The sequence below is a fragment of the Budorcas taxicolor genome, chromosome 2 (assembly GCF_023091745.1).
Source record: "Budorcas taxicolor isolate Tak-1 chromosome 2, Takin1.1, whole genome shotgun sequence".
NCBI lineage: Eukaryota > Metazoa > Chordata > Mammalia > Artiodactyla > Bovidae > Budorcas > Budorcas taxicolor.
This window is the reverse complement of record NC_068911.1, coordinates 133,788,505-133,806,652: the sequence shown is the minus strand read 5'-3', so window position 1 is coordinate 133,806,652 and position 18,148 is coordinate 133,788,505. Positions and strand designations below refer to the sequence as shown.

The following is an 18,148-nucleotide window of genomic DNA, read 5'->3' as shown; positions in this document are numbered from 1 at the left end:
TTTTCTCAGTTATCTGTATTGCGTTTGAAATCCAGTCAGTGAGCCTTCAGAGAGAATTCCCATCCTTATTTTCGTATCCCACCTGGAGTACCTCTCTTCTCCCTCTTGGTCCAGGTCCAATCCCAAGGCCCAGCCCCTGCTCCTCTCTTTAGTCATTTTTCTCCCTGATTGTGGTCCATTTCCAAACAGTTTATGGATTGGATAAACTAGTAATTAACTAGACTGTCTAAGAAGACTTTGGAATTGCTGGCTTTTAAAAAAAAGCAATATGGCTTATTCATCTAAATTAAGTTATAACCATAAATTCTTATCAGAGAGTATGTGAATGAGTTGGAGTGGGCTGAATGTACCTGGAGAGCTTGGGCCCCGTTTTAGATGGAGGATGACAGACAGGCCCCACTCAGCTCTAAGCAAGACTGCTGCCAGGTAAGAATGACTGTATTCCTATTTTTCATGAGAAACTCCTATTTCTTTTTTTAATGAGATTTCCTAATTTTCAAACATTTGACAGTGAGTGATAAACCATGTGGGCTTTTAAACAAAACTTATAATTTCTCTCTTTAAAAAATTTGGCTTCTTCAAAAGATACACTAGATTTATCAGTTAAAATATGTTAGCCATTCTGAAAATCTAAATTTCAGAATATAGGAAGTTGAGGGAAAACCTCTTGTGAGAAAACAGATGTTGAGAAAGGTAATCTCCTATGACATGCACTCTTCCTAAATCTGGAGAATTTGGTTTTCCTCCAGGGTAAGGTACATGCAAAACAAACCTCTCTTATATAACCACCCTCCTGGGGAGCTGGAAGGCCCTTAAAGGAATAATTAGTGCTGAAGGAAAGAGCTTAGCTTCTATTTCATGGCTATTAAATCAAGATATAAGAAACTCTGGGGAAACTTCATCCTTTCCAAATAGCTCAATTAACTTAATATCCTTAGAACCATTGCCAAGAGCAAAAAAGAGAATGAGGGCCAAGGGGCCTGGCTGTTTGCAGACAGAGAAGTTTGATTAATTTTCATAATCACAGCTATCCTAAGCTTTAAGGCAAACACAGACCTGGCCAAGACTCTGACAAAAAGGATCCAGTTCTTTCTTAGGAAGCTCAAGAGAGTGACTTCTGGGTCTGCATTCCTCTCAATCACCTGCATTGGAAACAGAGAGGAGACTTATGGAGATTGAATGGGTGACCCAGTGAGATGCAGGAGACATAGAGACAAAAGCTTGATCTCTGGGTTGGGAAGATTCCCTGAAGGAGGGCATGGCAACCCACTCCATTATTCTTGCCTGGAGAATCCCATGGACAGAAGAGACTTGTGGGCTACAGTCCAAGGGGTCACAAAGAGTCAGACACAACTGAAGCGACCTAGCACACATGCACATATCAACTAATTCTGTATAATGGAAACTGAACAGAGAAATTAAGTTTATAAATAGGAAAATAAAGAATGCACCACTTCTTATCCTCCTGAGTTTGAGAATCAACATACATTGCTAGAATAGCGTGCTTCTGGTGTTTTGGGCCCAGCGCTGAGGTCCTCTATAAGCATTTCAGTTCAGTTCAGTTCAGTCGCTCAGTTGTGTCGGACTCTTTGCGACCCCATGAATTGCAGCACGCCAGGCCTCCCTGTCCATCACTAACTCCCGGAGTTCACTCAGATTCACATCCATCGAGTCAGTGATGCCATCCAGCCATCTCATCCTCTGTCGTCCCCTTCTCCTCCTGCCCCCAATCCCTCCCAGCATCAGAGTCTTTTCCAATGAGTCAACTCTTCGCATGAGGTGGACAAAGTACTGGAGTTTCAGCTTTAGCGTCATTTCTTCCAAAGAACACCCAGGGCTGATCTCCTTTAGAATGGACTGGTTGGATCTCCTTGCAGTCCAAGGGACTCTCAAGAGTCTTCTCCAACACCACAGTTCAAAAGCATTACTTCTTCGGTGCTCAGCTTTCTTCACAGTCCAACTCTCACATCCATACATGACCACTGGAAAAACCATAGCCTTGACTAGATAGACCTTTGTTGGCAAAGTAATGTCTCTGCTTTTGAATATGCTATCTAGGTTGGTCATAACTTTTCTTCCCAGGAGTAACTGTCTTTTAATTTCATGGCTGCAGTCACCATCTGCAGTGATTTTGGAGCCCCCCAAAATAAAGTCAGCCATTGTTTCTATTGTTTCCCCATCTATTTGCCATGAAGTGATGGGGCCAGATGCCATGATCTTAGTTTTCTGAATATTGAGCTTTAAGCCAACTTTTTCACTCTCCTCTTTCATGTTCATCAAAAGGCTCTTTAGTTCTTCTTCACTTTCTGCCATGAGGGTGGTGTCATCTGCATATCTGAGGTTATTGATATTTCTCCTGGCAATCTTGATTCCAGCTAGTGCTTCCTCCAGCCTAGCATTTCTCAGGATGCACTCTGTATATAAATTAAATAAGCAGGGTGACAATATACAGCCTTGACGTACTCCTTTTCCTATTTGGCACCAGTCTGTTGTTCCATGTCCAGTTCTAACTGTTGCTTCCGGACCTGCATACAGATTTCTCAAGAGGCAGGTTAGGTGGTCTGGTATTCGCATCTCTTGCAGAATTTTCCACAGTTTATTGTGATCCACACAGTCAAAGGCTTTGGCATAGTCAATAAAACAGAAATAGATGTTTTTCTGGAACTCTCTTGCTTTTTCAATGATCCAGCAGATGATGGCAATTTGATCTCTGATTCTTCTGCCTTTTCTAAAACTAGCTTGAATATCTGGAAGTTCACAGTTCACATATTGCTGAAGCCTGGCTTAGAGAATTTTGAGCATTACTTTACTAGCATGTGAGATGAGTGCAATTGTGCAGTAGTTTGAGCATTCTTTAGCATTGCCTTTCTTTGGGATTGGAATGAAAACTGACCTTTTCCAGTCCTGTGGCCACTGCTGAGTTTTCCAAGTTTGCTGGCATATTGAGTGCAGCACTTTCACAGCATCATCTTTCAGGATTTGAAATAGCTCAACTGGAATTCCATCACCTCCACTAGCTTTGTTCATAGTGATGCTTTCTAAGGCCCACTTGACTTCACATTCCAGGATGTCTGGCTCTAGGTGAGTGATCATACCATTCAGGTATGACCTAAATCAAATCCCTTATGAGTATACAGTGGAAGTGAGAAATAGATTTAAGGGACTAGATCTGATAGAGTGTCTGATGAACTATGGATGGAGGTTCATGACATTGTATAGGAGACAGGGATCAAGACCATCCCCATGGAAAAGAAATGCAAAAAAGCAAAATGGCTGTCTGGGGAGACCTTACAAATAGCTGTGAAGAGAAGAGAAGCGAAAAGCAAAGGAGAAAAAGAAAGATATAAGCATCTGAATGCAGAGTTCCAAAGAATAGCAAGAAGAGATAAGAAAGCCTTCCTCCGTGATCAATGCAAAGAAATAGAGGAAAACAACAGAATGGGAAAGACTAGAGATCTCTATAAGCATTTAAGAGGTTTCTAATCAATGAAAGAAGCATCTCTCTTTCGATCTCTACAATAGTCGTAAAGACGGGCACCCTGAGACTCAGGAAAGTGAAGTGACTTGTAGAAGGTTGTGCAGTAAACGGTGGAGCTGGATTGGAACCCAGGCCGTGTGACACGAGGCACCTGTCTTTACCCCCAGTGCTTTATCACTTCTCCCACTCCCTGGTGGAGAGTAGAACAGGCCGAAGGAGACTGGTTCCCAGTCTCTGGCTTCTTGTCCCTGATTGGAGGGGGTCTCAACCCAAACAGGCCACTTGTGCTCCCCTCAGGCTAGAAGTTTCCTGCTGACTCTGCAAACCATGGTGGCGATACCCAACACTTACCTTCCTCCCGTTCACAAAGAAAACCAGCTCATCCGATCTCGATGGGCAAGGCATTGCACCTGGAGAGGAAGTTTTGCCTTACAGCTCTAGGGGGAGTGCTGTCTGGAGCCAGCTGTAGAAATGAGCAGACAGGATTTAGGTCCAAGCAACTGAAGTCTCTCCTGGTGTGGAAGCAGACAGTATGGAGCTCCAGGGAGCAGAGCAAGGGGGTGGAGACTACCTGGCTTCATGGCCTTTTAAGTCAAGGGCATCTGCGTGGCCCGGCCTCCCAACTCTGCCTCACTTGGCCTTCCACCAATCCTGGCTTCCAGGCTTGCTTGTGGCCAGCGCCCGCCTCTTCTTGCATCCTCAGAAGTTGGAGGGCTTCACTGTGAAAACTATAAACAACTGTCTAAACTCAAAGCCCCTCTGCACATTAACTCAGCTCCAGGAACAGGTCCTGGATGGATTTTCTCCTTCTCTGAGAGAGCTAGCAGTGGGCTTTCTGAGACCTCCCACTTTCCCCCAACCTTTTTCTAATTCTAGCTGCAGAAATGTCTCCTCATAGGGAATCATGTGGACCAGTCCAGTCTGTGCCCTGACGTGGAGGTGTGGGATGTCTCATCCATTTAGCTCCTTGACGCCCTTCCTCTCCACCTACAGGATTATTCCACTGGAGAAGAGGGTCTAGTTTAGTCAGCCACTCAACAGATAAATAAACTGGGGCCCAGATAGGTGAGGGCATTCCCTGGTGGCTCAGATGGTAACGAATCTGCCTGCAATGCAGGAGACCTGTGTTCGATCCCTGGGTTAGGAAGATCCCCTGGAAAAGGGAATGGCTACCCACTCCAGTATTCTTGCGTGGAGAATTCCATGAACAGAGGAGCCTAGTAGGCTATAGTCGATGGGGTTGCAAAGAGTTGGACATGACCAAGCAACTGAACACAGGTGACATCCGTAACTCAGGGTCATGCAAAGAGTAAGTGGCAAAATGGGAACTAAAACCAAGCTCTCTGGCTTAAAACATCTGACGGATTCATTACTTAAAAAAGAAAATATCATTTTTGATCTGTTTGAAGAACTCCAGTTAGATATCTGTGGATAAATCAAGCAGTTCTTATTCTTTCAGTGAAATGAATGCCCAGGGTTGGCCTCATGGATGGATGAAGCAGGTCCTTCGTGCCTGTGTGGTCTGGTTTCAGGAGAGAAGGCAAGACCTCTCTGTTCACTAGCCCTTGTTATCAACCCCTTGTTATCAACCCCTTGTTTTAAGGTGAACTCACTATGTGCCGATGCCTCAGGCCAGGGATAGCAAAGACCTGGCAACCTCCTGACTTGGCTGATTGAGGAAGATCCTCTTTCCCACTTCCTGGTGGCTCAGCGGTAGAGTCTGCCTGCCATGCAGGAGCTGCAGGAAACGAAGGTTTGATCCCTGGGTTGGGAAGATCCCCTGGAGGAGGGCATGGGAATCCACTCCAGTATTCTTGCCTGGAGAATCCCATGGACAGAGGAGTCTGGCAGGCTACAGTCCATGGGGTCACAAAGAGTCAGATACGACTGAAGTGACTTAGCACGCACGCATGCTGTTTCCCAGTTGATCTGGATGTGGCTTCAGATTCTTCCCAGCAGAGCTAGTCCAGAAAACACATCCTGGTTGAAGGGAGCTGACAGCTTCCAACTGTCTTCACAGCTCTAATTCCTGGGTCCAGGCATACCTGCTTCATATACCCGTGGAGACAAGTGTTTACACCATGTGTACATGTCCGGGTATGTATGTGGTGTTGCACATGTGGTAGAAAGTTGTTGAATAAACACACAACGGGGCCATGGGAGAAGTTAGAGATCACACTGCGAATCGGGTAAGAGCTTCAGGTCAGCCCTTTTAAAAAATAATTTTATTTATTGATTTATTTTGACTGTGCTGGGTCTTTGTTGCCACAAGGGCTCTTTTGTGGGCTACTCTCTAGTTGCGGTGCTCAGGCCTCTTACTGCAGTGGCTTCTCTTGTTGTGGGGCATGCACTCTAGGGAGTTCAGGCTTCAGTAACTGCAGCACGTGGGCTCAGTAGCTGGGGCTCCCGGGGTCTAGAGCACAGACTCAGTAATTGTGGTGCACGCGCTTAGTTGCTCCACGGCATGGGGGATCTTCCCGGATCAGGGATTGAACCCTTGTCTCCTGCACTGGCAGGTGAATTCTTTACCACTGAGCCACTAAGGAAGCCCCCAGGTCAGCCTTTTTGATCCTGACACTTTCTGCTACAAATACCCCAGTAGCTCTCTGAGGCCTGGAGCCTATGGGGCGTAAGGTCTAAACTCCTCAGCCTGGTGTCCGAAGCCTTCTACCATCTGTCCTTGTTTCAGGCATCAGACTCTCTTTCTCTTCAGAAAGTCTCCTGCTCCAGCCAAACTATCCCCTCATCAGCATTCCTCTGCTTAACCTTGGCATTTCTCTCCTGGGAACCTTCCAGTGGTCCCCACTGCACTTAGCAGAACCTCACAGGCTTTCTGAGGAGGCCTGTGGGATGGGCCCATGCCCTCTCTGAGACCAGCTTCATCGCTTCCTCCCTGGGTTGTCGTCTCTGCTACAATGGCCTTCCCCTGCTTCTTGAACGTACCGAGTTCTTTCCTGTCCTAGGCTTTGGTGCATGTGACCCTTTCCACCTCGACTCCTCTTCTCTCTGATGTTGGCCTTCTTGCTACTTGGGTCTGAGCTCTTACCTGACCTCCTCGTCTGAAGGAGGTCTCCTAACCGCTGTTTCATTTTCTTCATGGTACTTTATCCACTAACATGGATGCTTCTTTACCTGTTATTTGCTTTCTCCACTGGAAGGTGAGGTCCCTGAGGGCACCACTGTCTCTCGGGCACTTCTTCAGTCCCTTCCATGTCTGCAGGAACAGCAACCCTGCTCCTGTCTCCCTGTGGTTGTTTGTCCTCCTGCCCTCCCCCTTTTGTGTTTATCGTCAAGAAGAGAAGCAAACCTCCCTTCTCTCCTTTCTCTCATTTCCTTTAAAAGCATCTGCATATCCAACCGATTGCTTCTTTACTTTCCACTGAATAAACTGGGAACCAGGAAACTAGTCTCTAATCTGTTACTAATAGTTGGTTGTCTTATCAGTGTCTGTATCTCATTTTTCCAAGTAGGTAATACTCCTGGAGGTTAAATAGCTGGCTGTGTTCCCCACCATGCTCAGCATGGATAATGACTTGTTCATTGCAGGGCTTCGTCAATGCCTGACTGATTACTCCAAATACTTTAACTGAAGGAGGCATCGGTGTTCATCCATTCATTTGCTCAGTTCTTATTGGGTTGGTCAAAAAGTTCATTTGGGTTTTTCATAACATCTGTGGAAAATCCCAAACAGAGTGTTTGGCCAGCCCAGTATTAAGCACAGTGGGGAACAAGATCTACTGGTTTTCTTTCTCCAGAGACTTCATGGTTCATATGAGAGACAATTTACATGTAACTGAATATCAACCATTGTGAGAAGCATAGAACAGGGGGATTAGCTTTGTTTGGGAAAAGGAATCAGAGAAGGCCTCCCTGAGGAAGGGAGTAGGAGCTGATGCCATGAGAACTGGGAATGGAGCGGAGCAAAGAGGGAGAAAGGGGCACGTGGAGAAGCCCTTCCTCCGGCTGCTTCCACCGAGGGCAAGACTGACACAGGCATTGCTATGGGTCCACAGTGCGTTCACTATCTTACCCTGTCCTTGTCACTTGTTATTTTTTGGCCTGGACTCCTAGCAGTAGAGGCATGGAGTCCTAACCACTGGATTGTTAGGGAATTCCCTTACTCTGCTCTGTAAAACAGGGTAGCCAGTGCTTGCAAGGAGCACATGCTTCCCATTTACAGGAGCATGGGCACTATCAATGAAAAGCATGTTGTTTCAAAATGTTTATAGGAAGGCTTCCCTGGTGGTTCAGTGGCTAAGACTCTGCGCATCCAATGCAGGGGGTCGGGGTTCGATCCCTGGTCAGGGAACTAGATCCCATATGCTGCAACTAAGAGTTTGCATGTTGCAACTGAAGATCCTGCATGCCACATGAATCAATAAATAATTTTAAAAAGGAACAAGTATTCATAAAAAAAAAATACTTATAGGAATAACTCCTTCAGCATCAACAGAAGGCACAAGCATTGAATGGAGAAGATCAGTGTTAGAATACTGAAGTCAGATTACAGTGTTAGAGTTGGAAGGTCTAAGTTCTTTGGATTAGGCAACCAAATTCATTAATTGCTGGGAATCTGGAAACCTATCTTGAAATGCTTTAGAGAAGTGCTTTCCAAACATGTTTCAGCCAGGGAAAGTTTTGTTTGAATGATATCCTGTGAAGTGTAAACAAATTTTAAAAAGTCACTGTGTAGCCTGGAGGGCTAGGGGTGAGGCCTAAGGTCCTCACATTTTCTCTCCTTCAGAAGCTCTTGGGGCTCTGGGGAGCTGAGTCAAAAAATCACTCAGGGCAGAGTGACCAAAGGCTGTTCACTGTAGAAAGGTAAGAGGATGTCTCTGCCAAGTTTTTCTGATTCTCAGATCTTATTCAAAACAATGGGGAAAAAAGCAACCACTGCTTTTTTTTTTTAATGAAAGGGGGAGATTGAATTTCATTACTTTTAAATAGATTGTTCTTGTGAGTGAGAGAAGTGCCACGTCTATTGACCCAGGTGCTTGTATGTTTGTTATAAAAAAAGGTCTTAGGAGTTAACATCAAAGAATTCCTGTTACCCAATGAAAGGATTACTATTGGAAATGATACTGCCCTCCCCAACAATTCAAACACACCTGTTTCTGGGGGAAAAGCTGTAATAAGTGTTGCCTACTGATGTATATGGGAAAGTACTGGCCACTACTTTTGGGGTGTCCCTTCTGTGTGAGCTCTTTGAAACCCAGAGATGGAACATGGGCAAGCAGACTGACAGTGGGCACTTTGAAGACCCCCTAGGCTGGTCATTACACATCCATATTCCAACCGCCCCCCACCCCCCCAACTTCATTCTTAGCCTCTTTGGCTGTGAGACCCCTTCCCTGCCCCTCCCAACTGGGCTTGTGGGAAGTAAGGCCTTGGGCTGTGTGGGGGAGGAGTGCTAGGCTGGGGAAGAACCTGGAAATCTTTACCTTGAAGACCGTAAATCTAGAGGACAGCTGGTCCTCTGGGTTGTGGGTGAGGCATGGAGAGGATGTTTGATTTTGGTGTGAATAGGAGGTCAGGGGCCACATGGGCCGTCTGAGCCCTTCCTTCCCATGTGTCTGGGCAATTATGAGGGGAATCAAGGAGCTGTAGGGCTGTGTGGCCGCCTCCAGTCTCCTAAGCAGGGCACTGGCCCTGCTTCTGTCCTGCCAGCCCATGGGGTGGATCAGGAACATGCTGGCTTCTATAATCTGTTGCCTCTTACATATCCCAGTACCTAGGTGGGAGCCCAGTGAGCTGACAAATAAAATTTTAAGGAGGCTGGTTGAGGACTGAACTGCGTGCATTTCCCAATGTGATCTTATTTGGAAACAGGGTCTTCATAGATTTAATCAAATGAACATGGGTCACACTGGATTAGGATGGGCCCTAAATCCAGTGACTGGTGTCCTTATAAGGAGAGGTAGATTTGGAGACAGACCTAAAGGGAGGGAGATAGACATCTGAGGATGAAGGCAGAGATTGATGTGTCCTTAGGCCAGGGAACACCAAGGACTGCAGGCAACCACCACAACCTGGGGAGAGGCAGGAAAGACTTTCTCAGGATTCAGAGGAAGAACCTCCCTTTCGACACTGTGATTTCAGAATTATAGCCTCAAAACAGTGAGAAGATAAGTATCTGTTGTTTTAAGCCAGCCAGGGTATGTTATTTTGTTAGAGCAGCCCTTGGGAATTCATACATACCCAAGAGTTAGAGAGAGGATCGTTCAAAACAGAACATACTATTGTCATGTCCAAGGGACTAAGACAACCCCTGCCCTCAAGACTTTCTCAAGGGAAAAAACCAACCAACCAACTAACAAACAAGTCAGTCGATGGAGGCAGATTGGAGCAATGTGTCCACAAGCTAGGGAACACCAAGGAATGCTGGCAGCCACCACAAGCTTGGGAGAGACAAGGAAAGCCACATTAGTGACTTGGAAAACACAGTGCAATACATAAGCCCGAGCCCAGAGTAAAGACATGCCGAAGAAGCAATCATAAGGAAACAAATGAGACCTGGAGCCTAGATGCGAGAGATGAAGCCTGAAGCACAGGACGGCTGAAGGAGTAAAAGGAAGAGGCGAAGGAGAAGCAACCACCAACACGTGAAGACGCTTTCTGTGAGCTGAGAGAGACCTGAGTCTAGAGACTGGACGTTCTCCTCAAGTTCCACTCTAGATCAAAGAAAAAGACACACACCTGGCATCCGCTGACAGCATCTTGGAACTCTGAGGATAAAAAGAATTTCTTACAAGGTATTAGGGTGAAAGAAATCAGTTGATAAGGAATCCGCCTGCAGTGCAGGAGACCCTGGCTCAATTCCTGGGTTGGGAAGATCCCCTGGAGAAAGGAATGGCTACTAACTCCAGTATTCTAGCCTGGAGAATTCAATGGACTGGTCACGAAGAGTCAGACGCGATGGAGTGACTTTCACTGCACTTCAGGTTGAAAGATCAAGTTTTCTATGAAAGAAAAAGACTCAGTCTGGCATCTAAGTGCTTGCTGCCACATTGGACGCTAGAGGGCAGGAGACTGGCAGCTGTAGATTGGTTTCTGAGAGGAGAGAAGGGCACTGGAGACCCTGTTGGTGGAACTAAGTATTCTTGCCTGGGTACCAACCACCTTACCTGAGGAGAAGGATCACACAAAAAACAACCCTGATAAGAAAGGTGAAGAGGAGTGCAAGTCTGAATAATAAAAACATATGACATTAATTATATAACTTGTTATTTATTATATTATAAATAAATAGAAAAATTGAACACTTCAAATAATTATAAGGCACAAATGAAATGGGTTACAATTTAAAAATGATGACTAGAAATTCAATGAGAAAAATTACCCCAAACCTAGTACATACTATTTATATGTACCTGCTACATATATATGTATACATATATATATACACTAAGATATATATAGGTATACAGGGCTTCCAAAGTGGCACTAGTAGTAAAGAACCTGCCTGCCAATGCAGGAGACATAAGAGAAACAGTTTTGATCCCTGGGCTGGGCAGATCCCCTGGAGAAGGGAATGGCAACCCACTCCAGGATTCTTGCCTGGAGAATCCCCATGGACAGAGGAGCCTGGCGGGCTACATCTAGTCCCTGAAGTTGCAAAGAGTCAGATATGACTGACGTGACTTAGCATGCATACATGTATATATATGTATGTATTTATATATGTGTATAAGTGTGTGTACTGAGAAACATGTTTAAAGTAAAAAAGGAAAGGATTAAATATAGATGGGTGAAACACATATCAGGCAAATGTTAACAACAAAATTTGTGTTTTCTTATTAATACAATGCTTCTTCTGCTCTTACACCTGTCAACCAGGGCTCAGAGTTGTAGAGCTCTGCACGAAGTTGTACCTTCTTAAACACTTCTACCCAGTCATTTACTTATTCAGAGCAAATTAATTTTCTTGGCCTAGTATCAATTTCCAGATAATAAAATTTAGGTAAGAGTTTTAAAAGGGCTTCCCTGTGGCTCAGCGGTAAAGAATTCACCTGCAATGCAGGAGACCCGGGTTCAATCCCTGGGTCGGGAAGATCCCCTGGAGAAGTAAATGGCAACTCACTCCAGTATTCTTGCTTGGAAAATCGCATGGACAGAGGAGCCTGGTGGGCTACAATGGGGTAGCAAAAGAAGCAGACAAGACTTAGTGGCTACACAAAAATAATGAGTTTTAAAATCTCATATTTTTTCCCTGAGGTTTTATTTGTAATTAATAACATCATCTGGTACAGTGTGATAACAACTGAATTTAATAAAATTCAACTGAATAAGTAAGGAAAGCATATAGCAAACAAATAATATGAAATTTCTCAGGCAAGTACTGACTTAAAATATTGAAATGTTATATATACGTAAATCGTGTATTTCTTTGAATGTAGAATTCAGTTCAGTTCAGTCACTCAGTCGTGTCTGACTCTTTGTGACCCCATGGACTGCAGCACGCCAGGCTTCCCTGGCCATCTCCAACCCCTGGAGCCTAGTCAAACTCATGTCCATTGCACCAGTGATGCCATCCAACCATCTCATCCTCTGTTGTCCCCTTCTCCTCCCATCTTCAATCTTCCCAGCATTAGGGTCTTTTCCGATGAGTTGGTTCTTTGCATTAGGTAGCCAAAGTATTGGAGTTGCAGCTACAGCATCAGTCCTTCCAGTGAATATTCAGGACTGATCTCCTTTAGGATGGACCGATTGGATCTCCTTGCAGTCCAAGGGACTCTCAAGAGTCTTCTCCAACACCACAATTCAAAAGCAGAATTATTCTTTTTTATAAAGGCAATTAATCCAATGTATAACTAAGTGTGAATTACAGCTTACACCTATGTAGAATTTACATGTTAATAAACTCACGAATCAGGGAGGATCACTTTGGGAGATGTGTGTGGTTGACTGGAGGTGAGCTTCTCAGTTCCCCTTCCTGGAAGATCGCGCCACCCGGCTGTAGGGAGTGTTGTTGGAGTGTGGTCTCCAGCTGTCAGTGCCCTCAGGGTCTCCCTTAGAGCAGAGGAGCTTCTTTGTTCAAGGTTAAGCTTTTCCAGGGCAGGCCTGTAGTCAGTGAACCAGTCACTTGGGGATACACAGGCCTGTCCATTTCAGCCTGAGCAGGACTGCCCCATGGGTCAATGCTCGATCCAGGGCTCCCTGCTAGGGTCCTGCTGCTTAGAGGGACCTGCATCAGTTTGACTTCTCCCTCTGCCCAATTCTGCTTCCTCAGCCTTTCCTTCTCAGGTTGTTGTTCCGTCTCTCAGTCGTGTCTGACTCTTCGTGACCCCATGGACTGCAGCACGTCAGGCCTCCCTGTCCTTCACCATCTCCCAGAGCTTGCTCAAACTCATGTCCATCGAGTTGGTGATGACATCCAACCATCTCATCCTCTGTCTTCCTCTTCTCCTTTGGCCTTCAATCTTTCCCAGCATCAGGATCTTTTCTAATAAGTCAGCTCTTCGCATCAGTTGGCCAAAGTGTTGAGCCCTAAGAAACATCGTGCTCCCTAAACTCTGTCTCAGCACTTTCTTTCAGAGAAGTCAACTTGTGATCCCTGGCTCTGATAGTGTTAAGAATATGGCTAATTTACATCATAGAAAGTATCAAGTGAGGAGGGGTTAAAGATTTTCCCTTGAAAGAAACAATGTAGATATCCAAGCATTCTTGTACCCAGCATTTGATGTCCTTTTTGACCTCTCCCATTTCTAAAAGCCAAGATCATGCCCGGTGCTGCAGGGTTAAGATACTGAACTGAAATCAAATCCCTCCCAGCCACTATTCACTCAACTCCATTTCTCTAGTATTTTGTAAGGTTGCACAAAACTGTTCTATCATAACTTTTCAGTCCAGAAGTAAGACAGTTGGGCCCTGTGTGTCCTTTAAGTTGAAAGGAAAAAGGCAGCAAGCGTAGTACCTGCCACGTAATTTCATTTCTCTTCCGACAAACTTTTATTGAGCTTACAGTTAAGCGATAGTAAAGGTAAGTTTCTATGAGTGACAAGCACTAGCAGGTTTGCCCAGAATTAATAATGATCATGTGCTCTCTTACTCAAAATATGCTTGACTGTTTACTGAGTCCTCTGGCTGAAAAGCTTGTATTTTACACTTCTCGTACAACTACCACTGTCATAACATCTAAAATTAGACACACAATAACAGATATTTATTTAAATTAGTAATATAGATTGTTTATAAGATAATTTAGACTGTCAAATTTTAAAGGCATTAATATAGCAATCTTATATTTGAAACTTTCTATCCTTTAAACTGTACTATTTTTATAAATTCTTCCTTCCCAACTCCAATTCTACTACTGAAGTGATCAGATTTATTTTGTAAAAATCCAGTTTCTGTGATCAGAAGTCTTGTTCACACAGTCTAGGAAGTATAATACTCTTAAAATTATGTTTGTGATGAATGTGTCTTCCTATTTTACTGCTAGAAAAATATATCAGCTACCTTATTTTTACTGTTCTGCCTGGGACAATGAGTTTTTGTGGGCTGGGTTCCAGGTAATTTAGACTACTGAGTGGATTAAAAGACAGTTAAAAACACATGCACAGACACACACACACCCCTACTCCTCACAGAATAAGAGGCTGACTAGTGAGTCTTTCCTTTCTATTTGCCAACCTTCTCTTCTTCCAGTCTAGTTTTACACACACACAAACAATTGCTACAAGCTTATTCTTCCATCACAAAATTACTATTAATAAACGCAGAGCTTTTTATTTCAACTGGAATATAATTGCTTTACAATGTTGTGTTGGTTTCTGCTGTACAGCAAGGTGAATCAGCTATATGCGTACGTATATCCTGTCCCTCTTGAGCCTCCCTCCCACCACCCCCACCCCATCCCTCTAGGTCACGACAGACCACTGAGCTGAGCTCCCTGTGCCATCCAGCAGCTTCCCGCTAGCTAGCTATTTCACACATGATAGTGTATAGATGTCAATGCTACTGTCTCAGTTCATCCCACCCTCTCCTTCCCTCCATGTCCACTCTCTGTGTAAACGCAGAGCTTTAATACCTAGCACACAGATCCCAACAAATGATTTAGTTTATTCGTGTTTTCAAACTTCATAGGAGATTGAGCATCTTCTCTGCCATGAGACTACATTTCCTCAAGAAAATGCAATGTAAAATAGCTAAGAGATAACCGAAAGAGAACCCTGAGGATTTTGCAGCCCTTTGATGGCAAAAGGAAGGGGGCTCTGATTTCACCTTTTAGACACTAAGCCAAAAGAAGGGACACCAGGGTGATCTGAGATTGCCGTTTTACTCTGTGCTGTTCCCCAGGTGAGGAAGACATGGTACCATGTGCGTGGCTCATGGCAGATGAGGACCAGCTGGAGGCTCTGGAGCGTTTGCCTCTCTAAGCCCCATCTACATGGGCTGCCTGGGAGGAACGGCAGGGACCAAGGGTTGTGGTGGGCTTTCAAGTTGGAGATCACGAGCAGGTTTCAAGCATCTCTTTCAACTCTGCCTTCAGAGACCTCTTGTCTGCGGTTTGGAGTTGGCTGACGTGGGGTATTTACAACGTGGAAATTGGCAAATAAAACAAATCATTGATTTTTCGAGAGGAACTGGCTACTACCAGCACACCATTGGCTTCGGGGAATCCCAAGAGTTTTGGGGGTGAATGATTTTGGGGGTGAGCAGACTTGTGTAGAACAAAGTACGAGCAGTCTCTATTGAGTTGTTGGGTAATGAAAACTCCACCACTGTTGAAAATTCTGATGCTGTATTTATTAATGATAATACAAATGGAAAGAAGAATTTTTGATTCTAAACTTCCTTATACATATTGGTGAAAATGTGAATCCTAAAACATAATCGTACAGTGGCCTAAATCACAGAGAATAATGAAAAGATGCTAAAATTACCCTTGACAATTGGGGGCCAACCTACATTTTGCTTGAGTTTGAAAATTTTCAGGTCAAACATGTATTGTTGCATTTTGAGGAAAATACATTTTCTGAGGATTAAGACACATGGATGGACCAAGGTGTAAATGTTGATGGGTCATCTCTGGGGATCTAAAGAAGATCAAAAGAAAAAATTTTTAATAAAATATTGTTATATGAAATAAGTTATAATTCAGAAGACACATTTTTTTAAAAGAAAAGTCAATATCCATTTTATTCTTATTAAAATTAGATAATTTTCATATTTCTTTCAATCCTTGAGTTTTAAATCTCCTTATTCTCATATACTTCTTATGTTTGGGATAAGATGCATGTTATTCAGAAGCCCTGTGATTTCAAAGGCATAAAGTGCAATCTAATTCTTACAAAAGTTTTTAATTGGAGGATAATTGCTTTACAGTGTTGTGTTGGTTTTTGCCGTATAGCAACATGAATCAGCTGTAAGTACACACGTATCTCCTCCCTCTTGAGGCAATCTAATTTTACACCAGAGACCCATTTGGGCTGCAGTAAGCAGTTCAGTATAGAAACAGCCTCTGATGATAGTGCTAGATGTATTTCTAGCAGCTGGAAAATGCACCTATGATCTATTAGGGTGTGATTACAGGGCATATCAAAGAGTGCCCAGTGACTTGATGTGCGTGCATGCTAAGTCACTTCAGTCGTGTCTGACTCTTTGCGACCCTGTGGACTGTAACCCGCTAGTCTCTGTCCATGGGATTCTCCAGGTAAGAATACTGGCGTGTTGCCATGCCCTCCTCCAGGGGATCTTCCCAACCCAGGGACTGAACCCATGTCTCTTGTATTTCTTGCATTGGCAGGCAAGTTATTCACCACTAGTGCCACCTGGGAAGCCCTGTGACTTGATAGTTTCATTTAAATTATTTTTATTAGTTTGCTTAACAGATATTTTCAGAATAATTGACCAGATCTGATATCTATTTAATTTAATTTAGTTATTAAGGTAATGAAAATAGCACATCAATTTCATCTTACAAAATGTTTAAAGTAACCTAGCATGTCCATTTGATATGAGCACTGGGTCCGTTGTGTGCTTTTATTTGGGATCTGAAACTTTAAACCATCATTTGAAGAGGGTTGCTCACTTTGCAGCTGTATTTGCAATTTGAAGCATATAAGTAGTAAGTGAAGCCAGAATGAGAATTTTCAATGGAAAAGATGAGCTGGCCCTGTAATTTCTACATGGTTGTCAGGTCCATACCAAGAACCTGGAAGTTCACATAAGGGGCGATTCTAACAGGGAGCTCTCCTCACCAGCCTTACCATGTCAGTGAACTGATCCACACAAGTCATTCTAATCAACTCAGGGGTTGCTGGGCTACTCAGGGTGAAAGTCTTGGTCAGCCCCCTCTCTCTGCGGGCAGCAGCCACGGCATCATATATGGCGAACAACACAGAGGATCCCAGGAACATTCCAGCCTCACCTAACCCCTGAGAAGGAGGGTAAAAGGCTGTCAGAATTGCACGGTTCTTTTAGGGCTAATTTGTGTACACACACACACTCACTCCTCCTGACTTTACAACCCTCTGAATGTATTGCATCAAAATTACCAGAATCGAATTCCCACCCTACCCCCCTGCTTCCCACCCTTCCCACTCCCGCCATCACTCCCCCGCCTGCTGATTTGTGTGTGTGGGGTCCTCCTCAGAGTGGCTCATGGAAATGTCCCAGGAGCATCAGGACAGTGGGCAGCTAAAATGTCTCTCCCTGAGCCCCGCCCCCCCCCCGCCCCCCCCCGCCCCACACCGCCCCCCCCCCCCCCCCCCAGGTAAAGTTCTGGAGACAGAAGCCCTCAGGGCCCTCTAGGATACTCCAACTGCAGCTCCAGACTATTTTCATTGAACTTAAGACCACAACAAAACAACAACAATATTTGTAGCTGAGCTTGAAAGACAGTGAGATGGTTGCCCCTGGAGGGTGGACTGTGGAAGTCTTTGTATGTGTTAACTTCCTTGACTGTGTGTTGGGTGCTTTTGAATGAACAATGTGGTGGCATTACATGCTGAATAATTCAGCAATGCTTCTTTTTACTAATTTTTCTTCTTTCTTTCTTCAACGTGTTCTGGTCCTTGGTCTGTGTCCAGGGCCTTAGTGGAGAGATGGGTCCAAGGGCCCAAGCAGATAAAGGCTATCCCAGGCTATGGTGTTCTCTCTGAAGCAAATGCGGGGGAGAGGGGGAGAGGAGGAGCTGGCAGAAAGAGGGTTTTCCTCTGAGGAGAGGGGAGGTGGGGAGAGCAGGTTGTGGACCGGGCAGAGAGGTGGCTAGGTCCTGAGGGCTGTGCCCTGTGTCAGGATGGTCTTTAGCGATGTCCCTGGTCGATGTCTGGTGAAGTGGAGGTAGAGACCATTGGGACAGGAAGTCTCACCTTCCTTCCAACCTGACCTACTCCTAATAAAGAAAGGGAATTCTCTGAAAGCCTGAGGTTAAAGTTGCCATCTGTCTGGCCAGATGTGGGCCTAGAACAGAACTTCAGTTGGAGAAGTTGTGTGTTTTCCACACGTGTTTGAGGACCTTGCCCTAAGTCTTTATGAGCCAATGAGAGCTCATTGGTTCTATGGAGCCTAGGGTCAACACCTCCTGTATTTGTGGCATTAACACCTCAGAGTAAACTGTGAGAAGCTGGTGTGAAAGTTTATCCTGACTTGGGGAGAGTGAGGGGAGAGGCAGTGTCGATAAGAAAGACTTGAGTCTGGAGGGCATGGGAAGGTTGCAGAAAAGAA

At 44.6% G+C, this 18,148-nt stretch overlaps 2 protein-coding genes across 2 annotated transcripts in view; both read right to left on the bottom strand.

The window, feature by feature from the left end:
* The window catches only part of LOC128060881 (aldehyde oxidase 2), a 108,232-nt gene extending 104,349 nt beyond the window's left edge, over positions 1-3,883 (bottom strand). Inside the window, exons 1-2 of the mRNA XM_052653244.1 lie at positions 3,830-3,883; positions 1,085-1,142 (exon numbers count right to left, since the gene is read on the bottom strand). Of these exons, the coding sequence (XP_052509204.1) occupies positions 1,085-1,142; positions 3,830-3,883 (112 nt within the window). The remainder of the gene's footprint in view (positions 1-1,084; positions 1,143-3,829) is intronic.
* Positions 3,884-15,462: 11,579 nt separating this feature from the next.
* LOC128064585 (aldehyde oxidase 4-like) overlaps positions 15,463-18,148 on the bottom strand; it is a 68,304-nt gene continuing 65,618 nt past the window's right edge. Inside the window, exons 34-35 of the mRNA XM_052657403.1 lie at positions 16,690-16,857; positions 15,463-15,516 (exon numbers count right to left, since the gene is read on the bottom strand). Coding sequence (XP_052513363.1) covers positions 15,463-15,516; positions 16,690-16,857 — 222 coding nt within the window. The remainder of the gene's footprint in view (positions 15,517-16,689; positions 16,858-18,148) is intronic.